Consider the following 26,379-nt stretch of genomic DNA (forward strand, 5'->3'; position numbering starts at 1 on the left):
GAGATATGCGTAAGAGTCACTGCAAATGTTTCAACGTCGTAATTAACAACATCCAAACAGGAGACAGGAGTTCCAGAAGGATGAGAGTGTGTATCCCTGAGGTTCAAAAATACAATGTGACACAGTTGTCAAAAATAGGCTTCTGTTTTGACCGAGCAACATGACACCAGCATGCTCGGGTCTCAGGGGCTTGAGGACAGTAAGCACGGGGATGATGATACCTCGTGGCTATTTATAGCTCTTTTGTTTGGTTTTAAGGCCAGTTGTCATGACCCAGTGCTCGTGATCCATTCCTGTTCATCTACGCTGCACTCCTAAGGAAAGGATGTGGAAGAGAAAGAAAGAATGGTTGATCAAGCGTAAGTCTTTAAAGCTTCATTCCGCATGGGAATCAAAGCTACGTGTAGCCGTGTGTGTGTTTTCTGTATGCGTTTTGTGTCTTCAGTATTGTGCCTTACTTATAAAAGCTGTCATGTGAGAACATTCATGTCCATGATGGGTGAAGGATCTTAATTGCAGCTACAGTCTGTATTTATTTGGAGCCATTCTGTTTTTCTGATCAGTTGTTATAAACATTTCAGTACCTGATGGACACCTGATCTTAAGACTGATTTGAACATCATTTAGTCCCCATTTGCTCTCGTAATAAGCTCCATTCTTCTGGGGAGATGTTCCACTAGATTTTGTGGAGACCACAAGGATGGAGAGTAAAAACCAACTGGATCAGATTGTATTTTTTTAAAAACACGTTACTAGTTATTTATTATATAATATCTATTTATAAAAGTGTGTGCACCCCTGAGCATAAGATTGGTATGTCCTTCTTTTTAAAACATCTCATTCCACATTGTCTCCATTCGCTCTTATAATAAGCTCCACTCTTTTGTAAAGATGTTCTACTAGATTTTGTGGAGATTTGTGGGTTAGTAAAGTCAGGTCCTGATGTAGGTGATGTGAGGAGGCCTGGGGTGCAGTCAGTGTTCATATTCATCCTGTTTAATAGGGTTGAGGTCAGAGCTTCAGAGCAGGAGATCTTCCACTCCAACCCATGTAAAGTTTATCTTCTTGGAGCTGGCTCGTCATGCAGGAACAGGTTTGGGTATCCAAAGTTCCATTGCATCCATAGACAATTTTTTGGTTCCAACTTCCTGTAACAAGGTGAGCTGAAAAGACTAAATGGGTGCAGAGAAGAAGCATTTCAACCAGTCTGATTCTCAGAAGATAGGGCAGGAAGTCAATGATAAAATCTGAATTCAGAATTTATTAGACAGTAATCCCTGGACGCTTTTATCTTCCCAAATCCATCCAAATTAATGAGTGTGCGTCATCTTGCCTCAGGATAACAGAAAAGCACTACTAAAGCCTTGAGATGTTAAAATCTTCTGACCCTTTAACCCTTTTTTTAGTTCCTTTCACTTACTGAAAACAAGACTGAGGGTAAAAAAGTCCCCAAAACAAAACAGGAAACCAAAAAGAAGAAGAAAAAAAAAGTGGCTGGCCATGTGTATATTCTGCAGACTTTGCAAAGAACCTGTGCCTAATCTGTACACAACTCTAGTTTCTTTTCTCCAGTTGCTCTCTGTTTTGAATCATGCATTAGAAAGCTATAACTCCTAAAAAAAAAAAAAAAAAAAAAAAATGTAAGGACTCCATTGTGTTCATTCACCACAGCTTTAACATCAATCATCTCTTTCAGCCCCCATGGAGTACCCTTTGGAGACAAAGTACAAGCCTGTGCTCGAGGTATTCCCCTTCACAGAAAATACACCAAGCACTTTACATTGCAAAACAAGAGGAAAGTCCCACACACTGTGGTTGGTCTACACAGGAATAAAAACGAGAGCAGTGCCAAGCAGCACCATTGTTCTAGTCAGCGTGATTGAAAGGAAACACTGTACTGTACAATATTAATGCTGTTTACTATTGATAATATCTGCCACTTATAATTACTACATGATCTCTGTATGATCACCTCATTTCTCTCTGCGCAATGCTCTATGTTTATTTACTACTATATAGATATATTAGGGTTGTGCATCTAAATAACTGAGGCCGATGCAATTCACATAGGCCATTATAACCATAAAGACTGTATAAGACTGTAGAAAGATCATCACTTATAATCTTATACTCCAGTACTCATGTTAGTTCTCACTCTCCAGTGTTCTGTATTGTTGAAAGATTTATGATCAAACTCTTGATGTCACCCAAATGAGGATGGGTTCCCCTTTTCAGTCCGGTTCCTCTCAAGGTTTCTTCCTCATAACATCTAAGGAAGTTTTTACTTCACCACAGTCGCCATGGCTGCTCATCAGGGATAAATACACACCATTCACCTTAACTGTTGATTTCTGTAAAGCTGCTTTGAGACAATGTCTGCAATAGAAATAAACTTGACCTGACTTGATAGGCAATGATACGAAGCAGCTACTCGTACAATGTGATACGATTTACCCCATTACGATCCAGTGAGATCCGATTTCGATTCGATTCGACACAATACGATTCGATGCGATGGAAAAAATAGGATTTGTAGTGCAAAAAAAGGAAAAGAAATAAAACCAGACGTTATTTTCCTGTTTTAATTGCAGGAAGTTACAGCTCTACCTCTGCCATGTTAATCTGTATTCTACGTGACTCTCAGGAGAACGCGCTCAAGAAATGGTTTAGCGAGGAGAAATCAATCTACAGATCAAATATTGATCACAAATTTTTGGTCACTTTCTAAATAATAAAAGTATCGCGCTAATACTAATAATTATATATAAATAATAAAATTTTGACTGAGTGGATTATCATCTCTACCTGTAACCCAAACATGCTTTACAGTCAGTAGCTCCTACAATACTGCAGTATATAAAGTAGTAATACTGCATTATACCAGTAGTTAAAGTATTTGTTCATCACACAGACTCGGCAGGCAAAATGATGATCGTAAACCCTTCGGTCTTTACCAAACCCATTTTCAGAGCCTAATCCCCCCGGACCCCATGAGCAAGCTGAAACTGAAGAGGCGTTGTCCCAAAGAAGAGTTTCCAAGTCTGGATGGAAACTACACCTGCATGGCCCGTGTGCTGGATCTACACATGTACACACGCCAGTTCAACCGGGCCACTGAGGGTGGAGTCATCTTTGATGACATCATTCAGCCGGGCCTGGAGGACAGAGGTGAGACGGTCTTATGATCAGATTTCGATTCGATTTCTATAATTGCGGTTATGGCAGTAGATCCTTCTGTAACTTTAATAATAAACTGGTTTCTACATTCTTTCAGAGGACATTTAAGACGATCTAAGCGTGAAGGAAGGGATTTTAAAATGTGGTGTAATATATGAATAAAAAATTATACATTTTAAGAAAATGATATAATCTATATACAGTAAGATAGATAGATAGATAGATAGATAGATAGATAGATAGATAGATAGATAGATAGATAGATAGATAGATAGATGCGGAAACTGTTGAGCAGGTAAACTGAAATAATATAAACATAGATATTAATAATTGTTGTTACTTTAGTGCAGGATGTGTGTAATGTGTTGAGAATGTTAGTTAAAATGTACTATATGATAAATGTACAACGTATATACAACTGTACAAAGGTTTTACAGTGTGTATACAGTTGATTATATAGATATGAGGATAATCTGTTATATACCGTAATTTCCGGACTATAAAGCGCACCCATATATAAGCCGCACCCACTGAATTTTACAAATATTTTTATTTTTAACATAAATAAGCCGCACCTGTCTATTAGCCGCAAGTGTCTACATTAAAACTAATGTACTTCACACAGGCTTTAACGAAAGACAGTGTCTGTTACATGGTGTAACGGGTGAAATATGTTGTGGCTCCTTTAAGAGCAGAGCGGTATTTTGGGAATAGCCTGCCGCCGCATTTTTTCCGGTATTACTGCATGTGTGCAAGGCCGAGGAATATGTCCTTATTATTTTCTGATGCTCATTTCTAAGTTTCTTTGACTAACCCGTAACACTGTTGCCAAGAAAAATAAAAAAGCACGAGTTTTGGAAACCTGTCTGTGCTTATATGATTTCTGTTGTAACTGGAGTTAGCGAGTTCTCCCTTCACCCAGACTCAACACGTTACAACGGCTTGTATCTAAACAGTAGCCGACCAAGAATGTCATTGTTCACTGTCTTCCTCCTTCCTTTCACAACTATTTCTCTCGGGAGTTTATCTTTTGGCATCGTCGTGCGTTTAAAAATCACCCGAAGGAAGTTTTTTCTTTCGATGCCGTGCAGCTCAGAACACAGGTGAGGTGCGTTTTTTTCATTTCCGTTCGGAAATTTCTTGGTCTAATGTTATGCGGTTCAGTTTTTTGGCTTGAAGTTTGTGAAACCGGGAAAAACTCAGGAAAAATCCATAAATTAGCCGCTTTGTTGTTTAAGCTGCGGAGTTCAAACCGTGGGAAAAAAGTAGCGGCTTATAGTCCGAAAAATACGGTACTATGAATTATATACAGGATAATTGAATAGAAGGATTGGATAAATAATTGTCCAGAACTGCATGATATTTACTGTAATAGAATCAGAAATGTATCAGTGAGCCGTAAATGTTTTGTAGTGTGGAGTTCACTAGTTTGATAGTGAGGGGAAATGGGGAAAAAAGCTGGTCCTGAGCCTGCTGGTTTTGGTGCGTATGTTTCTGTATCTCCTCCCTGATGGAAGGAAGTTAAATAGTTTGAGACTGGGATGTGAGGAGTTCTTGATGATGTTGTGAGTTCTGCACACATCTGCTGTGGTGAAGCTGCTCATTGACTGGTAGTTGGCTGCCACTGATGCGTTGGGTGGTTTTGACCAGCCTTCGCTTCAAGAATAGATAAAGAACGTCATTCATTTTTGAACAGGAAGCACACCCATGGCTGATTATTTCACAAGAACAGCCCCATCATGCTTTTGTTCCTCACACGTTCTTTGCATATCAGTGCTTGCTGGTGCAGAACCACACTTCTGGTCGTTTACACTTTATAAACTGTACGTCAGGCGTCGGAAAAATCACTCTTGCCATTCTGTGGAAGATAAAAAGACGCTCGCGGTGTGGAGGAAAGATGAGTCATAGCCAGCTCAGCAGTTTACAGTTAACATCACAACGCTCGTACCTACCAGGATGTTTTTTAAGAAACATGTTCCAAACTAAGTTTCCCTCTGCAGACAGATTTAACTGCGTATTCTTAGAAGCATAATCGTTTCTGGTGGTCTTTGAGTGATTAATATCTGATCTTTCTGCAGAAGTTCTGCTTTGTGTAGTGGAATTTAACACAACCCTTGAAGGATGCTGAGTGGAAACTTGAGCTCAACATGTTCCTCTACCAACAATTCCAATGAAAAAGAAGAAAAAAATAAGTCAAAGTAAAAACTGCTAGACCCGAATCACGGCATTCCACAGCTCTTATCGGATTTCTACATATAGTATTTGTTTTGTAATCCAAACTTTCAGTTTATAGATAAACCAAAACCCTTTTTTTTTTTTTTTTATCTGATAGCAGAATAAAAGCTCATCTGATACCTGATACGAATCTGATGTTGGCTTTGAAACGTTATTTGAAACGTCATCGTTATAACAGTGACATGCCTCAGGAGGTGGTATGGCATTTTGGGCCATGTTGGTCTCTGCTTAATTTATGCTCACAGCACAATATACATTCTTCTTCTTCTTCTTCTTCTTTTGGCTGCTCCCATTAGGGGTCTCCACAGCGGATCATCCGTCTCCATACCCCCCCTGTCCTCTACATCTGCCTCTTTCACACCAACTACCTGCACGTCTTCCCTCACCACATCCATAAACCTCCTCCTTGGTCTTCCTCTTTTCCTCCTTCCTGGTGTCTCCATCCTTAGCATTCTCCTACTGATATACCCCATGTTCCTCCTCTGCACATGTCCAAACCATCTCAATCTTGCCTCCCTCACCTTGTCTCCAAAACGTCCTACATGCGCTGTCCCTCTAATAAACTCATTTCTAATCCTGTCCTTCGTCGTCACTCCCAATGAACATCTCAACATCTTCAGCTTTGCTACCTCCAGCTCCACCTCCTGTCTTTTACTCAAGGCCACTGTCTCTAAACCTACAACACCTGACTTCTCCAGCCATGTGTTTTAACAATAAGCATTGCCCCATAGCAGCTTTAGAGAGACAAAGAAGTTATAAAGTTGTACATTTATCCCTTTTAAGCGGCGACTGTTGTGAAGAAAACCTCCCTGAGATGGTCTGATGGTGTTGTTCTTTCCCAAGCTGTCAGAGGCACAAAATAGTGAAGGATGTTTTTGGGTGTAAATAAATATTTTTCCAGCATGACAAAAATCTCATGGAACATCTTCCTCGAACAGTGGAGCTTATTATGAGTAAATGAAGACAAAATGTGGAATGGGATGTCCAAAAAGGTGTCCGTATATTGCGTATCAGAAAACGATCTGGAAGATCAATCTGAAATTGATCGATTAGCCAATACAGAATTGTGTTCAGCTTTCTGGAACAATTTAAGTGCACTGTAGACTCGATGGCAAGCTGAATTGAAATAGATTTTCCTAATGCATTTTCCCTTTTCATTTGTCTGTATGAGATTGACTGCAATATCTTACGTGTATATATTTATGCAGTAGGTAGTGACTGTAAGGGTCTGAGCACGTCATTTTAGCTACCAAGGTATTTAAAAGAATTCCCAGAAGAAGGAACATCTGTCCCTGTGTGTTGAGAACATTATAACCTCAGCACAAGAGAAAGCAAAAACAAACTACTACATAAGAAAAATGGCCTACAAGAGCGTTTCTTAAACGAATGTGTCTACATGTGCCGATTTCTGTCTGTGATACAGGAACCAGAACGGGGCCCCTGAGTGCAGGCTGTTTAGCCGGAGACGCTCAGTCCTACATTCTCTTCTGTGACTTTTTTGAACGAGTCATTGAAGTGTACCACGGCTACAAGGTGCTCGGTCATGTTATGCATAAGAGCGACTTCAATTATGACAACCTCAAGGTGAGTGTTAGTTATTAGTTACACAATTAATAGTACACAACTAATTCTATACTGCATGAACGACAGACGTTTTCAGCAAACTGTTACCACAATTTTGGACGCACATCATTTTATAGGATGTCAATTTTGCCCCTTCGCTTGAATTAGTAGCCACTAACCTGCTCCAGCATGACAACACCCTTGTGCACAAAATCAGCTCCATGAAAATATGCTTTAGATGAGCTGAAATGGAAGATCTCCAACCCTATTGAACATGAATGTGAATGCTGACTGCACCCCAGGCCTCCTCACCCTCAATGATTTTAATGACATACTTGTGGATGAATGAATCTCCAAAAAAATTCAGTTGAACATCTTCCCAGAAGAGTGGAGCTTATTATAAAAAAAAAAAAAATGGGGACCAAAGAGTACATACCAATCTAATGATCAGATGTCCACAAATCTTTGCCCAAATAGTGTATGTATCTTTAGTGTGCAATTGTAGGCCCTATGAGTGAGTGTGTGTGTGTTTAGGGAGGTGATGACTTCGACCAGGAGTATGCTGTGAGCTGTGAGGTGAGCGTATCTCGCTGCATTGAGGACTTCTGCTTCCCCACACACTGCAGCCGAGGGGAGCGAAGACAGCTCCTCACACTCGGCAAAAAAGGTACTGAAATCCGACTGTGGAGTGTTAAACGAGCCCGATCCGTGTATGACGAACCACAATGATTGCTTTTCCAGCTCTGGACCAGCTTGGCGAAGAACTCCCAGGCAAACTTTACTCCATGGAAGACCTCAACCAGGAGACGGAAGATAAAGGGCTCGTTCTGGATGCCCCGCCCATTATGTTAATGAAGACCGGCGTGGCACGTGATTGGCCTGATGCACGGGCCTTGTGGTACAACTCCCACCATGATACCAAACAATTAAATTTCTACCAGCCCTGTAACAGAAATGATAGGGGTCATGAATGTCCTACGCGGTCTCTAAGTATAACACTGACATCATAGTTTTGCTAATCTGAATGTATGTGTGCTTCTTATCATCTTACAGGTTGAGTGATAACGGGAGCCTGGCAGTTTGGCTAAACATGGAGGACCATCTGAAACTGGTGTCTTCCAGAAGCGACGCTGATCTTCAGGAAGCCTTTGCATCCATATGCATTAATCTAGTAAAGGTAAGACTTCCAAAATCTCAACCACTAAGCTACGCGGGGGAAGGGGTAACTCAGTGGTAAAGACTTCTGCTCGACTTTTGATCAGAAGGGGCATAAGTTCAAATCCCACCACTAAGCTGCCATCATTGTGCCCATGAGCAAGGCCCTTAACCTTCAGTTGTATCTGGACGAATGCCATAAACATAAATGGTAAAAGCTATTTTACCAAACACTCCCCACCAAACTGTTACCACAAAGTTGGAGTCACACAATTGTCTTTGGATGTTGTAGCATTGAATTCTCCCTTTAAACTAGGAGACCCAATCCTGTTCCAGCAAGCCAGGTCCGTAAAGATACGCTTTACATGAGCTGGATTTGGTGGAAGATCTCCTGTTAAAGAGCTCCAACACTATTAAACAGGATAAATATGAACACTGACTGCACACCAGACCTTCACACCTCACCTACACCAGTACCTGACTTTACTAACACCCTTGTGTCTGAATGTGAGCAAAAATCTAGCAAATCTTATTATCAGGTGGCCACACATTTTTGTGTGATAGACTGTTTGTTTTCTTCCAGTTGGAGGCCATTTATAATAAACTAAGGCACTCGTTCATCTGGAAACCTCACTTGGGCTGGGTGGTGAGCTCCCCGGCAGAGGTGGGCACCGGTCTGAATGCCACGGTTACCATCAGGCTGAGACACCTGCCTAAGAACAAACACCTGAAAAACATCCTGGACAGACTGCGACTGCGCATGGAGGCATCCAGTATGTACATAAATTTACCGTTCACGTTATTAGGAACACCAACATATGCAATTAACCAGACACCGCTAACCATGGTGCTGAAGAACAATATGTTCTAGACAGGTGTAAATGTTCATCCATGAAGTATTGGTGAATGTAACTTGTTTGTTAGGACTACACTTAACTCCTTGCATGTTCTTGGTCTCTCAGACTCACATGGGCTGTACAAAATAAGCAATCAGCAAACCATTGGACTCACTGAAGTGGAGTTTATGCAACTGGTGGTGGACGGGGTTAAACTTCTCATCCGGATCGAGAAGAGACTGGAGGATAACGCGGGGATCGACGACCTGGTGCCGGCGCAGAAGTAGAGTTTAACGGAGATGCATTGTGCATTGTATATGCAAAGCTCTGCGTAGTTAAATCACTTAAAACTTTATTCTGTGTAGAACTTTATTGATTTATAAAATTTTTTATGTAATGTGAAGTTGAACTGTTCCACTGTACACTGATCAGCCATAACATTATGACCACCAGCCTAATATTGTGTTGGTCCCCTTTTGCTGCTAAAACAGCAAACCCGTCGTGACCCGTCGAGCATCAACGTCATGAACTTCTTCAGCAGTTTGAGCTACAGGAGATCGTCTGTACGTACCAGCCTTCGCTCCTCACGTGCATCAATGAGCTTCGGCCACTCGTGACCCTGTCGCTGTTCACCACTGTTCCTGCCTTAGAGCACTTTTGATAGACACTGACCACTGCAGATCAGGAACATCCCACAAGAGCTGCAGTTTTGGAAAAGCTTTGACCCGGTCGTCTCGACGTCACGATTCAAGGACAAAATGTTCACTTGCTGCCTAACAAATAAATCCACCCACTAACAGGTGCCATGATGAAGAGATCATCAGTGTTCTTCACTTCACTGCTCATAATGTTATAATGTAATGTTATGCCTGATCGGTGTATGTTTTGCAATTTCTTTAAAATACCGACTGATACTACGAAATATTTCTTTCACTTGAACTAGGAAACCCAAAACATGTTCCATGACAATACCCCTGTGCACAAATCCACCTCCATAAAGATATGCTTTACATGAGCTGGAGTGGAAGATCTCCTGCTATAGAGCTCCAAACCTATTAAACAGGATGAACGTGAACGCTGACTGCACCCTGGACCTCCTCACTTTCTCACCCTACATCAGTACCTGACTTTAAACCCTTAACACCCCTGTAGCAGAATCTAGTGGAACATCTTCCCAGATGAGTGAAAGTCATTAGAAGAGCAAGCGGTGACCAGATGTGGAATTGGAAGTTCAGAAAGAGGATAATCTTATAGTCAGGTGTCCACAAACATTTGTTGATGTAGTGTACGATAATACAGCGCTTCGTAAGCAGTGACACACAAATAGTGTATTTCAGCAAATTCATTCTGAAAAACAGAAAAATTACTGAATTGTAATCAATACAATAAAAAAAAAAAAAAAAAAAAAAAGACATTTTGGCTCAGAATTTCATTTCAAGTAAGCTTTAATGTGCACCAGTGAGACTGAACCTTTATGACCTATGAGACCTTGAGGAATGTACAGTACTTTACTGTGGGAGGAGTCCGGGGGCAGTAGTAGTGAAATGACTGGGAGAGGAGGGGAGGGGAGGGGAAGGGTGGGGGTATGGTGTGGGGTTGTGAGAGGGGTAGGAGGAAGGTGGAGGGTGTGGGGTGGTTGGGCGCTAGTTGCATTTTAAGTAAATCTTCAGTCGTTTGTCCAAACAACACCTTCAAGCAGCTCCGTTCGCTTAGGCAGCATAATCAAGCATCTGTTCGGTAAACGTACCGTCACGACAGGAAACGCGACGCTCCTCGAGGAACAGCGTAACCAGATCACAGCTTAAAACCTACGAAAGATCCTTTAAAACCTTTTTTTTTTTTTTCCCTTTCTTTTTTTAAATAAGCGAACGGAAACAATCGCCCTCTTGAAACGTGTGCAGTCGCGGAGCAACGGGGCGTCAGGATTACAGTAATACAACAAAAAGCATTGCACGTTTAACCCTCGTTACTTCAGTACACAGGAACATCATCATCACCACCATCGTCTCCGTCATCCCTAATTACAAAAGGAAACGTCACACGTACTTCGTTTCCACACGAGGACGACAGCGTGGTGGTGAAGATGGTGTAGGAACCGTAAAAATAAATAAACGCAAGATCTTCCCGGGAGAACGAGACGAAATCAAGTAAAACTCAAAAGAAAGACAATCTGGTCTAAACGAAAAAAAAATCCTATTCCAGGCTACATCTGCTACATCTACAGCGTTCTCCTCCATCAAACCAAAAGCTCGATCCCTTTTACAGCATACGTGGGATGGAGGGTTGAACTTGCACGACTCGGAGACGTAGGCCAGACGGATATAAAAAAAAAAAAAAAAGGTCTGCAGGCTAAAAAATTGGAGGCACACAATTAGATCATTTTTGAAGTTTTTCCACCACGCTTTGAACGAGGAGATCCAAACCTGTTCCAGCGTGACAATGTGCACAAAGTGCCTCAGCTCCATGAAGATCTGCTTTCCATGGGTGTAAAGCAAGTGTGTGGAAGATCTCCTGCTAGAGAGCTCTGACTGCACCCCAGGCCTCCTCTATCTCACCTACATCAGTACCTGGCTTTGCTAACACCCTGGCCAATGAATGAATCTCCACAAAGATCCAGTGGAACATCTTCTTAGGGAGTGAAGAGCAAATGGGGACCAAATGTGGAATGGGATGCTGGAAAAAAAACGTTTGTACACACACATACATACATATATATATATGTATGCATATATAAATTAATAAAATGTCATGGTAGAGGGAAACAAATAATACAAGGAAAGTAAAAGCTAAACATAACTGTCTAAACGTTTTTTTTTTGGGCAGAACTCAATACTTTACAACACCTTCGGATACGTAGGCTGAAAGAGTCTTGTATAATACAAGTCTATGAACAATTCAACAAAACGTTCGGTATCTTAACTGTACATGTGGAAAAAGTAGCATTAAAAGTCTCTGCTTTCGCCTACAAAGGTGGTTCTGTAAAGGAACACCGACCTGCTGACCCTCACACGGGTTTCGTTATTATTGCAAAGATGGTTATGCGCTAACCTTGTGTATATGTGGGAGGAAAGTAGGGAACTGGGGATACCAAGGATGCTCTTATCTTTATATATATATATATATATATATATATATATATATATATATATCTCGACTGGCCAAACCCATACATCAGTAGCCTCAGAAAGCAGTAAACTCAAAATGGTGCCCAAACGATCCAGAAACGCACTGTAGACATCGACGCAGCGAGATTCCGTGGTGCAGTTTTTGGCGTTATCGCTCCCCCGACCCCCCCCGTCACAGCTTCAGCTCGTTGGCGATTTTGGATGCGATGTTCTTGAAGGCGATGGAGGTGCCCGAGATGCGCTTGAAGCGGACGCCGTTGAGAGACAGGCGGGGCAGCTTGCATACTTCCATCTCCCATTGGACGAGGCTGTCCTGACGGGCGTCGCCGTGAACGCAGAACAGCAGGAAGCGCTCGCGCTGCTCGTAGTCACAATTGTTGGCGTCCAGCACCTTGCGGATTTCTCGCATCATGTCTCCGGGCTCCATGGAGGACGTCGTCTTCATGCTCCACGTGAAGCGTAGGGACCGAGGCTTGGAATCGCGCCCGTCGTCTTTAGGTTCTACTGAGCTGCTCCTGAGAAGGAACACAAACCCGTGGTCATATTAAGATTCGATTTGAGAGAGAAGCTCGGCTGAAATAACGCTCTTTGATATACCTGAATTTTTCAGCCATATGTGGTTCTTCTGCAAAAGGTTACCACAATGTTGGAGGCACACGGTTCTATCAGATCTCTGTGGATGTGGTGGCATGATTTTTTCTCTTCCATTGAATTAGGAGACCCAAACCCAGTGCCCTGGTGGTTTACACAGGATGGAGTGGAAGATCTCCTGCTATAGAACTCTAGACCTCGTTAAACACGATTGAATGTGAACGCTGACTGCACCCCAGGCCTTCTCACCTCACTGCACGTTAATTAAGCTGCTGATTTTATTTTATGGATTTAATAAGGAATATTTTGTAAGGTCCTGTACTTTTTGAAGGTCTCATTCCACATCAAGTCTCCATTTGATGATCCGAAGATGTTCTGCTAGATTTCGTTGGAGATTCATTCAGCCTCAAGGATGAGTAATGGCAGGTAGTGATGGAGGTGAGGAAGTGAGGAGGTCTGGGGTGCAGTCAGCGTTCACATTCATCATTGTTCATTAGGGTTGAGATCAGAGCAGGAGATCTTCCACTGCAACTCATGTATCTTCATGGAGCGGGTTTTGTGCACAGGAGCATTATGCTGGAACAGGTTTGGGTCTGAAGTCTAAATCTCCAGCATCCAAAAACACTTTTGCGAAAGTTTTTGAAACTTCCCAGGAATTTATGGGAATTAATTGGAAATTTGGAGAAATGTATGGAACTGTTTGGTCATAAGATGAAAAGCCTGCAAACTGATACGGATTTAAAAGAATGACCTTTTTGACTTTGATTTAATTGTTAGTATAATTTTGTTGCACATGGAAGCTTTATATAGTAAATTGATATTTAATATTTATGTAATTCACCTGAAAACTGACCAAGATGGACATTTTCTTAACGTTATTTCGCATGCAGGTAGAAATTCAACTGAAATCGCATTAAATCTGGTTGTTTTCACCAAAATTTCCTGCAAGATTTATTTTCCCAATTACATTTATGTTCCCTGTGATAGACTAACCTGCAATTTGGTAAATTCCCACAAAGATCATTTGAGTGCCACCAGGTGTAAGGATTTTCCATAAAAGAGTACAAATAGAAAAAAACGAGGTAGGAAAAAAACCTAATAATTATAGATGCGAATCACACAGCATACAGTGTATTCATTCAATATATAAGCAGTGCATGTGTGGGAATGTGGACCTATGAAAACATGGCAATAATGCAAATATGGCAACCTCCTCATGTCACTCAAAAACATCTAAAGCCTGTGTTGACAAGACAGTGGTTTATGGGTGGAACACTGCCCCCTTTCGGCCAAACCAGTATTAAAAACATTTAAACCAGACCTCAAAGCAAACAAAAAAAAATAATTCTACAAAGGCACCACTGATGTCTCACCTCAAGCTGTTTGCTCTGCATCTGGTCTCTCCTTCATTCGGTAGCCTGAAAGACAGAGTTCAGATTGAGATACAGGAAAAATAATGCTGAACCCCCACAAACACACAGCAATAAATATCTCATGCACCGTTAATGCGAGCGAAGTCTACTGGAGCTTCCATTAAATACGCGTTCTTCTGATCGCTGCGTATGTCTACGAGATCTACGGTTGGTACGTTCGTCTGAAATACTCTACATGGACTAGTGTTTGTGGACCATAAGATTGGTATGTGAACATCTCCACTTTTCTGAGATGAAGCTCTACCAGATTTAGTGGAGGTTCATTCAGCCATAAGAGTGTTAATAAAGTCAGGTACTGACTGGCAAATGTTTTGGGACACCTGAATTTTCAGTAAGATGTGATTCCTCCCCACACATGGAGACACAATTGTATAGGATTTCTATGGATGCATTAGCATGAAAGGAGACCAAAACCTGTTCCAGCATGACAATACCCCCAAAACCAGTTCCATGTAGATATGCTTTACATGGGTTAAAGTTCTTTTAAACGAATTGCTGCATTTAACAAATCAAACACTCTGATTTTTGATGAATTTACTTTAGGGGTAAAGGGGAAAAAATATATAAGCTATAAGTATGTCTATAACCTGCAGGTGTCTACACTGAAACTAATGAACTTTACACAGGCTTTAATAAAAGACAGTGTCTGTTACACGGCTTGTATCTAAACAGTAGCTACCAAGAAAGTCATTGTTCACTGTCTTCCTACTTCCTTTCACAACTATTTCTCTCTGGAGTTTATCTTTCGGCATCGTCGTGAGTTTAAAAATCACCATCGGTGAATCTTTTCTCTCGATGCCGTTCAGCTCAGAACACAGGTGAAGTGTGTTTTCATGCCCGGTTGTTTTCAGCGTGACGAATGATTCACATTTCCTGTAGACGGTCCGAGTGAGCGGCAGGTCAAACCTCAGAGGAACATCATCCATATTTATGATGTGGTGCGGCCCGATTCAGTGGGAGCGCATCTGATTTAATATAAAGAGTTTCATTGGTTCACCTGAACCCGTTCCGCAATTTTATTGGTCTAATGTTATGGGGTTCAGTTTTTTGGCTTGTAGTTTGTAAAACCGGGAAAAACCCAGGAAAAATCCATAAATTAGCCGCTTCGTTGTTTAAGTTCAAAGCGTGGGAAAAAAGTAGCGGCTTATAGTCCGGAAAATACGGTATGATGTTTATAGATTTCCATATGCCTCTTTTCGTTTATTTTGACCCCCATGCTTCCTATTTTAAGATTTTGCATCCAATATGAATAGTTATGAATCTCGTCTGAAACCTGCAAAAAATATAATAAAATGATTATAAATCAGACCCGAAAAACTCTCGTTCGGAAGCGAATAAGATTCACGCTTGCACAAGACATTCGGGATTCCACGGAGCGCTCGCGTGCACCTACACACAGCATTATTCCCTCCACACGAGCGCTTAAATATACACTGACTAATTCTTCCTCTTTTTTTTCGCACATCTGAGCAGAATTCTGGGGTTTAACAGAGTGAAGAATTCTGTAGTCACACACCAAACCTCTGTGTTTGGGAAGGAATGGAAAATGCACGTCATATTCAGGGGTCAGTTTTAGAGAAAAATAAAGTCATGGATCAGCACCACTCCGTCCTCCACGAGGCCCTGAAAGAAGGAGCGTTTGTGCACGTCTGCGCAGAGGAATAAGCGAACACATTTTCTACATGTGATATACAATATGTATGATATTTTGTGGACACCTGATGATTGCTTTGTTCTTCCTTAGTCCCTATTTGCTCTTACAATAAGCACCACTTTTCTGGGAAGATGTTCCACTAGATTTTGTGGAGCCACAACTGATGTAGCTGAGGTGAGGAAGCCTGGGGTGCAGTCAGAGTTCAGAGCTTTGTGCATGGGGCATTGTCATGCTGGAACAGGTTTGGGTCTCCTCGTTCAGGTGAAGGGAAAATGTCATGCTTCCAAATCCAACTTTTAACTACAGTTTAAAACAAGAGCATACCAAGCACATCTTGTGCTCAGGTGTCCACAAACTTTTGCCAGGATGATGTAAACCTGATTACATAAAAAAAATTACAAATAAATAAATAAATAAATAAACGTATTGCATTTAAAGATGCAGATTTTACAGAAATACGTCTCACACGTCTAAACACAAATACTAATCACTGCATTTCTATTTCATTTCATATGTAAATAATGTGTCACAAACATACAATTGGATTTTTTGTTGTGCATTATTATCGTTTTAAAAAAATACAACTAGATTTTATTGCAGTTTGTATTTAAGATTTTTAATTTCTGCTATTTTTCAGTTCGTTTTCGAATGAAAATTATTTGTCATTTTTATGTTTAAAAAAAAATTATCAATACTTTTAGTTATTTTATTTTAATATCGAGTTTCTAATATCTCATATATGATCTTATAAAGCATAATAAATGACCATATATCATACATGATATATATATATATATCATTTCAAATCTAATAAGCTACAGAAAGTCACCCAGTGTTGAATTGAGCTTTTTATGATATTTATTCTATTTTTATTATTTGATCAGAAACAGAATCGTACACTATTTAATACACTAATAAATAAATAAATAAATAAATAAACAAACAGACTTTTCCTACCTGGGAAATTCGGCACTAAGTGCCCCACTACTTCTAATTCGCTGCTGTATCAATGAGCTCTTTACACTGCCACCTATTGGTCATTTAAGATTCTGCAACTTTAATGGATTCACTCCGTTCAACCTCCGCCTCTTAGTCAGACCACCTGGAGGCGCTATTCTCTAAAATTATTTTTGGCTCGTTGATGAACATCCTATTTCAGGGCGCTGATACACGTACGATGTTGATTTTGAAGCTCTGGATATGTTCAAACACCGAGCCAACAGCTTCAGTCTGAGTGTAATGGAGACGGACGACCGACTCACCTGCGCACAAACTTGGATGTGATCTTACTGATGATGCCGGTTGAAGTCCCTCTCCGGGTGTGAACCAGCGCTCCTGTGTCGTGCGAGAGCGTAGGAGAAGCAGGCGGTCCGTTGTAGGTGGCGCTACGCCGCTCTCTCAGCTGGGCTCCGTGGAAGGTGCTGCGGGTTGACGTGCCCCGGGGGAAACGTGTTCGGTCCGGGGTTACACTGCTGATGCTGTGGGTCGATGGAGATGCGGCAGGTACCCTGGAGCTAGAGGTAGGACTAAAGAGAAAGAGAGAGAGAGAGAGAGAGAGAGAGAGAGAGAAAGAGAGAGAGAGATAGCAATAGATAATCTCAAGCACCAATCAGCAGTCAGGAAATCAAATACACCTGATACTAATACAGACAGCTACTTTACTTTGCAAGCTCTAATTAGAGTAATGGGTCTCACCCTTTATACTCTGCATTGTCCTCTATTGGGGGTAAGGGGGACTTGGTGGGATGGCTTGATGCAGACATGGACTTCACATGACGTGTCCGAGCTGAGGAGGCTCCAGGTGACACAGAGGAGCCACTACCAGATGCAGACATCTCTGTCAGACTGAAGAAGAGAAGCAGCATTTGCATATATGCATATATATATTTATTTTTTTAGGGCTGTCAATCAAGTTTTTGTCAATCAATATTTAATCGCGATTAATCGCACCATTGTCATGAGTTCACTTGTGATTAATCGCACATTATTTTGTTCAAAATGTACCTTAAATTAATACCTTTTAATTTTTTTTATACTCTAATCAACACAGATAAAATATTGATGCTTGACGCAAATGTATGTTTATTATTAGTGAAACCAAACTCAACACAGGGCATGAAGACAAAATATTCTTGTAAATGTTTTAAAGTAATTGTGTTTCCACACGGACGGTTTTAATTGCCGGATGTGTGCACCATGGTGTTTTCCTTGGTCTCTAATCCAGTGCCACAGTAGATGGCGCTAATGCACTAGTTAGGAATGCATACCAGTTATAAAAAAGGTGGAGAACCAGCATTTTTTTGGTGCTTGATTTGAGATTTGGTGTATCAGAAAAACAAATGTTCATTGATTAAAAATTATTATAATTTTTTTTTATATCTGAACTGAATAAACGTGTGTTGTGTTGAAGGTTTTAATTTAGCATCTTTTATATAAAATTTTTAATAAAAATGGCCAAACAGAAATGCGCTCTGCATTAATTAGTGCGCAAAACAACTCTAGTTGATGTGTTCTAGAGGAACATATTAAGTGTATTAAGTATTAATACATGTGTACCAAACCAGGATTTCGGTATGAATACGAGTACGTTACGCCCCAATTATACAGTATCTCACAAAGGTGGGTATTCTAAAATATGCCTTTTCGAATCCTGGGAGTTTTTTTGGTTCCAAAGAAAGTGTGACAAAAATACATTGAAATAAGTATAAAAATTGAGGGAGTACATTCATCTTAATACAGTTAACCATCAGCAATCAGGGATAGAGGGAGAACCATCAGAGACCAGCAATTAAAATCCTGCCAAGTACAGTTTCTAAACGTCTTGCTAGAACCTTAGCTAGTAGTTTCACAGATGGGATGAAAGCTACTGCGCTGAGAAGGGTCTTTATCGTTCCTGATATCTGAATTGTAGGACTCATTAAACATGTTAAGGAAAAAGGTACTAATTTATCAGAAAATGTCTTAAATAGTTCGACAAGGAGCACCTTCTATTTTGAAGTTGAAATAATGATGTTGGATCGGGTGGACATGAGTTCAAATCCCAGCACTATGACACTGGCCCTTAACCCTCAATTGCTCAGCTGTGTAACTGAAATAAATGTTAGTCGCTCTGAATAATGGGGCGTGGCAACTTCCATAAATGTAAAAAAAAAAAAAAAATATATATATATATATATATATATATATATATATATATATATATATATATATATATATATATATATATATATATATATATATATATATATATATATATATATATATACACAGTATATATATATTTACCGTATTTTCCGGACTATAAGCCGCTACTTTTTCCCCACGCTTTGGGGCTAATTTATGGATTTTTCCTGGGTTTTTCCCGGTTTCACAAACTTCAAGCCAAAAAACTGAACCCCATAACATTAGACCAATGAAATTGCTGAACGGGTTCAGGTGCACCAATGAAACTCTTTATATTAAATCAGATGTGCTCCCACTGAATCGGGCCGCACCACATCATAAATATGGATGATGTTCCTCTGAGGTTTGACCTGCCGCTCACTCGGACTGTCTACAGGAAATGTGAATCATTCGTCACGCTGAAAACAACCGAGCATGAAAACACACTTCACCTGTGTTCTGAGCTGCACGGCATCGGGAGAAAAGGTGATTTTTAAACTCACGACGATGCCGAAAGATAAACTCCAGAGAGAAATAGTTGTGAAAGGAAGGAGGAAGACAGTGAACAATGACTTTCTTGGTAGGCTACTGTTTAGATACAAGCCGTGTAACAGACACTGTCTTTAATTAAAGCCTGTGTAAAGTTCATTATTTTCAGTGTAGACACCTGCAGGTTATATATATATAAATTCAGTGGGTGCGGCTTATATTTGGGTGCGTTTAATAGTCCGGAAATTACAGTATATATATATATGGTACTGTTACATAAATCCCACCCATGTGTTTAGTGCCATTATAATGAGATATTTAATGCTATTCGAGTCACCCAACAGTGGGTTTAATGTAATGGTTGACTGGGGTATATATGAACACACATAAAATTAGGTTTGAGTTGATTGACAGCCAGAACTATCTTTAATCAAATGAAGTTTCCTCGACAGAGCAGGAAGCGAAGCTCACCTGCTGTCCTTTCCATTCGGAATGGCCGAGTGACGCTCTGTACTGGTACGCTCGCACACGTATGTGTTCCTCCGCGTCATCCCTCCGCTTGTGCTGTTCTGCATACATGAGAAAACGCATATCTTTCCTGCAACGTCTTGGAATAATGACTAGAAACAAACGATAGCGCATCCGTGTGTGTGACCCGAGCGTGCAAACTCTCACCCCTGAGGCTGTAGAAGACTTCCTGCGCTCCTGTGTGGTCAGCGGTGAGACGGCCATGTCTCCTTTAGAGCTGGAGGTGGGGAGCTTCCGAGCCGCCTCCCACTCCTCTTTCTTCTCTCCTTCCACGCTGTTGGCCTGAGCGCGCTTGGTGTAGGATACGGCTGGGGGGATCGACGGGGCAACTGCAGGTCACACACACACACACACACACACACACACATGATTGAGTTAAACATTACATGCTCTCGTAGTCATACTAAGGTTTATTTCACTGAAAATGATAATGGAACCGAATAGAAAGGGAAAAAACATCTTTGTGTGAAAACTGTTTGAATATTAATCTGATTTTCATATTATTTGCATCTTAAATCCACATTTAAATGTTTCCATGATGCACTAAAACCCAGACCTGATACGGCTGAATCTCAATATATTGCAATGGAGCCTTTTAAAGGTATCTGCTGATAAAAGCAGAAGTTACCAGACCTGATTTATTTAGTGCAAAAATTTACTGTGTGCGTGTGTGTGTGTGTGTGTGTGCGTGTGTGTGTGCTGACCATGGTCACTGTAGCGGCGCTGTTTCTGCATGGCAGAGATACTGCGCTGGACTTTGGAGTGAGCTGGAGACTGGGACGAGCTGTTATTCAGGTCGCTGTTGGGCCGGGGCATCTGACACAGGTTTGTGCTGGACAGCGACTCACTTCCCTCAAACTACGAGCAACAAAGAACATCGAGTAAAACAAAAACGCCACCGCTAAGGGAAGCTGATTGAAATGAAAAGTGTGGCCGTGTGGGATTCTTGCCTCGGGCGGTTTTCTGCCCAGCAGCAAATAAGTAGCCATGATTTCATCGTATTTCTGCCCGACTAAGGATTCAGTGATATCGTCTTTGGGGAAACCCATAGTGATCATCAGTTCTAAAGGAGAGAAAGAGAGAAAAGTTAGTCATTCGTTACACATCAAATCCACACTTCCCTAAAGATGTTCAAGACCATATTTACCACCTGAAACTTTTTTTTTTTTTTTTTCGAACTATAACGTGCGTTACGTTACAATCTCTGACATGAATCAGAATCTCTGATGTATGCTGTTGTTACTGAATAATTGCCGGAAGGTTGTAGTTTCTTTTTTTAATCATTTATAAATGTAATTTGTAAACTCTAAACCTTCAATCAAACAGCAACAGACGGATTGTTTATGTGCAATTCAGCAAGAAAACTACAAAACAGAACTAAAGTCCATTCACAAAAGCACCTCTTGGCCACGCCCACACTGATACGGTTTCGCTTAAAAAATTTTGCTTCTTCGAAACGCTCTCCAAACTGGATGCATTTGAACAGGAGGTTTCAAAGAGCGGGAAGGTAAATAAAACGGCGGGCAGAAATTATGCGGGTCGGATCTTCTTACGTTTTGCTTGTGCGCAGTACAGGGATGTGAGCGCTTTCAGATGTTTGAAAATCTACCTGGCCTCCTCACTACATCAGTACCTGACTTTACTAAACACCCTTGTGGCTGAATGAATTTCCCAAAAATCTAGTGGAACATCTTCCCAGAAGAATGAAGGTCATTATAAGAGGAAATGGAGACTGGATGTGAAATGGGATGGTCACATGATGTCCACAAAATTTAGACTGTACCTATTCTTTTGGTTTCGCTAAAGTCTGCTTCAGGCTCCGTGTACGGCTTGAGCTCCTCCTCCTCGTGACCCACGTTCATCCAGCGGTCCTTCATGATTTGCTGTGTGAGAAAACAGCAGGAAAAATAAGAGCGACATGCAGAAACTTCACAAAATGCGAGCGTAAATCCAGCGCATTATGTACGAGGTGGTATCAAAAAAGCTTCGAGATTCGCTCTGTTAACCAGAAAGTCATTTTGTTTATCTATTTTAACACACCATCACCTTCAAAACAGTCCCCTTGCACAGTAATACAGTGCCCCCAAAGTTCCTGTCACTTCTTAAACGTGTCCTGCTGCATCTTCATCTTCAGGAAGAGGGCGTAGTCCGCAGGTCCACGTGGAGGAGCTCAGTGACGGGTGCACACGTGGTTGGAATAGCACCAGTTGCTCCTGATGTATAGTACAGACCAAAAGTTTGGACACACCTTCTCATTCAAAGAGTCTTCTTTATTTTCATGACTATGAAAATTGTAGAGTCACACTGAAGGCATCAAGGGCTATTTGACCAAGAAGGAGAGTGATGGGGTGCTGCGCCAGATGACCTGGCCTCCACAGTCACCGGACCTGAACCCAATCGAGATGGTTTAGGGGTGAGCTGGACCGTAAAATGAAGGCATAAGGGCCAACAAGTGCCAAGCATCTCTCGGGGAACTCCTTCAAGACTGTTGGAAGACCATTTCAGGTGACTACCTCTTGAAGCTCATCAAGAGAATGCCAAGAGTGTGCAAAGCAGTAATCAAAGCAAAAGGTGGCTACTTTGAAGAACCTACAATATGACATTTTTCAGTTGTTTCACACTTTTTTGTTATGTATATAATTCCATATATAATTCCACATGTGTTCATTCATAGTTTTGATGCCTTCAGTGTGAATCTACAATTTTCATAGTCATGAAAATAAAGAAAACTCTTTGAATGAGAAGGTGTGTCCAAACTTTTGGTCTGTACTGTACACAGGACAACGTCTTTTGGCCACACTGACTTATAAAAGGTCGGTGCTCCCTGTGACTGAGCGTGCAGCCTTGTGCTGCCATCTGCTGGCGTGTTGCAAAACTAGTCTCGAAACCTTTTGACGCCACCTCATAAACTGCATTGTTTAATGGGATTTTAAGAACAGGTGGTACCTCTAGACTGCCGCGCTTGCCTGGGTTCAACACAAGGAGGCGCTTCAGAAGATTTTCACAGTCGGTGGACATGTAGAAGGGGATACGGTACTTCCCTCGCAGCACTCGCTCTCTCAGCTCCTGAGAACACGAAGCGGAAACATTCGTTCAGCGTTCAGATGCGCAGCAGATCCGAACAGATCCGTGAATTAAGATATTCAGAACTTTAGGACCTTTAAGTTCTGCCCGTCGAAGGGCAACGATCCGCTGACCAGCGTGTACAGAATGACCCCCAGGCTCCAAACATCCACTTCAGGCCCGTCATATTTTTTCCCCTGGAAGAGTTCAGGAGCAGCGTAGGGGGGGCTTCCACAGAATGTGTCCAGCTTGCTACCGATCGTGAATTCGTTACTGAAGCCGAAGTCGGCTATCTTTATGTTCATGTCAGCATCCAGGAGCAAGTTCTCCGCCTGCAAACAAGGACAGACAGAGTGAGACCTAAACACACCTGCACAGAAACAAAAGGTCATGAGGTGACAGCTGAGGAGCACGGTTTACCTTGAGATCCCGGTGGACTATCCTCTTCTGATGACAGTATTGCACCGCAGATACAATCTGAAAGACAAAACATAAAAAAAAACAAAAAAAAAACAAACAAAAAAACACCTCAATGTGAGCAAGCCCATATATAAACTATCCCATAAGTCTTCATTCTGCATCTGCACACTGCACCTCAAAGCCTTATAACGCTATCTGTATATTGTACTGGCAGCATCACACCACTAGGGGTCAGTGTAAGTGTTATGCACCAGAAACAAGGGGGGGGGGGGGGGGGACAAAAAACATCAAGGATCAGTGGTTCCAGGTCCTCTTTGATGGCTCTTGGTATCCGGTAGAAACATCTAGAAGCTGAAGAAAGCAGCCCTGTTCAATATGCAGACAATCCAAATAAAACTTGAGAAAAAAAATGTTGTTCTTCCGTGAATCTTGGAGGCACAATTCAACACTGGGTGACTTCTTTCACCACCGTTTCTTCATTGGAGCACTTTTAGTAGACACTGACCATTTCAGACCAATAGTATGATGATGTAATCAGGTTTAGGCGGCTAAAATAAAACCATCAGGACAAAAGTTTGCGGACACCTGACCATAAGATCGGTATGTTCTTGTTTCTTGGAGGTACACGAATGTGTCGGACGTCTTTGGATTTGGAAGCATGAAATTTCCATCACTTGAACTAGGAGACCCGAACCAGTTTTAGCCTGACAATGCTCCTGTGCACAAACCTGCTCCATAAAGATATGCTTTACATGAGTTTGGAGTGGAAGATCTCCTTTTGTAAAGCTCCAAACCCATCGAACATCATGAACTGGAATGCTGACTGCATCCCAGGCCTCCTCATCTTACCTACATCAGTACCTGACATGACCAACACCCTTATGGCTGAATGAATCTCCACAAAATCAAATCCAGGGGAACGTCTTGTTCTAAAAGGAAATGGGGACTCAGTGTTGGACGGGATGTTTAAAAAGCATATGGTCAGGTGTCCACAAACTTTTGTCCATTTAGAGTATAATAAATCTGAATTAAAAAACAGTTTAATAAAGGATGTGTCACTCAGGGTTAAAACACCAACCCTTTTAATTTGATAGAGAACAATTGTAAAGTTATTTTATAGAAAGTACCGTGATACAGAGCTGCCAGGGTCCCGGGTTTTAGCAAAACAGCCCTGGATGTGGGAAAAAGGTTGCAGATGGAAAATCCGAGTCTCTAAGCGGCTTTTATTTTCTTGGCGCACAGCAACCAAGAACTTTTTAATAAAGCGAATAATCCGAATTAAACCAAAAACTCTCAGTCAGAGTTCTACCCGGAATTCCTGCTTGAAAACTGGTAGTACTTTCATCGACCCTGAACCGATCAGGGTCATCGGATGCTGCGGAAAGGTTTGATGAGATCAATGTCCCCTCTTGTGTTCATCCGTCTGGCTGGTGGGACGTCAACCGGAGCTACGGGTTCTACTCGTTCCTGTTTGTCTGATTTCTGGAAATTGAACTTGATCCACTCACCTGTCGAAACTTGGCCCTGGCTTCCTTCTCCTTCATCCTTCCATGTGCAACTAAGTAGTCAAATACTTCGCCTGTGAGACACACACACACACACACACACACACACACACACACACACACACACACACACAATGATTCTGTATGCATCCGGAGCCACCGGTGTCAGTAAATAATCTTAAAAATGAGAGGTCGCTCAATAACGATAGCTGGGTTGGATCGTACTTGCCGAAAAACGATTAATCAGCTGATTGTAAAATGGATACTGGATTAAAAACAAAACACTTCATGTGAAATAGTAATTAACTTAAATCATGAAAATGTGCTCAAGGAAATAAATACGAATATATTCATTAATGAATATAATTAAATAATTCTAAATATAATAAAACATTCTCCTTGCAAACAGTACGTGGTGTCAGTGATACGCCTCTAGAGGCCGCTCTTATAACGGCAGCAGACCAAAACCCGGAAAAACTATCGATGGATGTTTATTTTGATTTTTTTCATAGTTCCAGCAATCAACTATCGGTATCAGTGTTGCCGATTAATCGGCCGACCTCTACTTACAATAACCTGAGAACTCACCTCCACTGGCGTACTCCATTATCAAATAAAGTGTCTTCTCTGTTTCTATGACCTCGAATAACTTAACTGGGGGAGAAAAAAAGAGAGAAAAAAGATGATGTGCTAAACGAGGAGACTGCTTCTGTCCTACTCAATATACAGACAAATGTTTTGGGACGCCAGATTTTCCACCCAAATGTGGTTCCTCGCCAAACTGTTCCCACAAACTACGCTGGATCTTTGAATATGCCGCCATGAAATTTTACTTAAACTTAAACTAGGAGCCCCAAACCTGTTCTAGCATGACGCTGCCTAAAGAAGTATCTACTTCTACTTCTTCTTTCAGATGACAAAGTATAAAAGATCATTTACACTTTAGTCAGCAAGCCAGACTGCACCGGGTTAAAAGCAATTTTTGTGGAAATTGCGAATGCAGCTGCTACACTATGTGGACAAATGTTTGTGGACACCTTGACGTGTTCAGTCCACAATAAAAGCCTCTACTATTCCGGAAAGTGGTTCCACTGCATTATGTGTAGATTAATTAGAAGACAAGGGTGTTAATAATGTCAGGTAAAGACGTAGGTGAGGTGAGGAGGCCTGGGGTGCAGTCAAGGTGTTACAGTTCACAATATTAAATAGGGTTGAGGTGAGAGCTCTATAGCAGGAGATCTTCCAACCTAAAAATACAACAGTCTGCCTCCATCTTTGTGCTAATAGTTTGGGGAAGAACCACATCTGGCTGGAAAGGTCAGGTACTTTTGTCCATACACTGAATTAGCAAGTCAGCCAGAAAGAGGATCATATACACTGTCCCACATGCTGGACTGCAAAAAAAAAAAAACAACATAATGGAAACAGAAAGTTGTCCCGTCA

General features: G+C 41.3%; 2 protein-coding genes across 2 annotated transcripts in view; one reads left to right on the top strand and one right to left on the bottom strand.

The window, feature by feature from the left end:
• The first annotated feature begins 213 nt into the window (after nucleotides 1-213).
• On the top strand, nucleotides 214-11,002 carry LOC310735978 (creatine kinase, testis isozyme). Its single transcript, XM_083559321.1, has 9 exons — nucleotides 214-359; nucleotides 1,697-1,743; nucleotides 2,970-3,168; nucleotides 6,836-6,996; nucleotides 7,510-7,642; nucleotides 7,717-7,873; nucleotides 8,029-8,152; nucleotides 8,714-8,903; nucleotides 9,093-11,002. The coding sequence occupies exons 1-9, from the start codon at nucleotides 326-328 to the stop codon at nucleotides 9,251-9,253; spliced, it is 1,206 nt and encodes a 401-aa protein (XP_083415447.1). The 5' UTR covers nucleotides 214-325; the 3' UTR covers nucleotides 9,254-11,002.
• A 690-nt stretch (nucleotides 11,003-11,692) lies between these two features.
• mark1 (MAP/microtubule affinity-regulating kinase 1) overlaps nucleotides 11,693-26,379 on the bottom strand; it is a 34,503-nt gene continuing 19,816 nt past the window's right edge. Inside the window, exons 5-18 of the mRNA XM_083559149.1 lie at nucleotides 25,525-25,590; nucleotides 24,940-25,010; nucleotides 23,432-23,488; nucleotides 23,107-23,343; nucleotides 22,895-23,014; nucleotides 21,732-21,831; nucleotides 20,899-21,011; nucleotides 20,653-20,806; nucleotides 20,096-20,277; nucleotides 19,892-19,989; nucleotides 17,465-17,614; nucleotides 17,032-17,295; nucleotides 14,056-14,100; nucleotides 11,693-12,606 (exon numbers count right to left, since the gene is read on the bottom strand). Of these exons, the coding sequence (XP_083415275.1) occupies nucleotides 12,264-12,606; nucleotides 14,056-14,100; nucleotides 17,032-17,295; nucleotides 17,465-17,614; nucleotides 19,892-19,989; nucleotides 20,096-20,277; nucleotides 20,653-20,806; nucleotides 20,899-21,011; nucleotides 21,732-21,831; nucleotides 22,895-23,014; nucleotides 23,107-23,343; nucleotides 23,432-23,488; nucleotides 24,940-25,010; nucleotides 25,525-25,590 (2,000 nt within the window). The 3' untranslated portion in view covers nucleotides 11,693-12,263. The remainder of the gene's footprint in view (nucleotides 12,607-14,055; nucleotides 14,101-17,031; nucleotides 17,296-17,464; nucleotides 17,615-19,891; nucleotides 19,990-20,095; nucleotides 20,278-20,652; nucleotides 20,807-20,898; nucleotides 21,012-21,731; nucleotides 21,832-22,894; nucleotides 23,015-23,106; nucleotides 23,344-23,431; nucleotides 23,489-24,939; nucleotides 25,011-25,524; nucleotides 25,591-26,379) is intronic.

This window comes from Silurus aristotelis (assembly GCF_946808225.1).
Source record: "Silurus aristotelis genome assembly, chromosome: 13".
NCBI classification, from domain to species: domain Eukaryota; kingdom Metazoa; phylum Chordata; class Actinopteri; order Siluriformes; family Siluridae; genus Silurus; species Silurus aristotelis.

Coding starts and splice junctions, on each gene's coding strand:
- LOC310735978 (XM_083559321.1), top strand. CDS start 326: ATGTGGAAGAGAAAGAAAGAATGGTTGATCAAGC. Junction 7,643..7,716: donor CCTCACACTCGGCAAAAAAG/GTACTGAAATCC, acceptor TTGCTTTTCCAG/CTCTGGACCAGCTTGGCGAA. Junction 8,153..8,713: donor TATGCATTAATCTAGTAAAG/GTAAGACTTCCA, acceptor GTTTTCTTCCAG/TTGGAGGCCATTTATAATAA.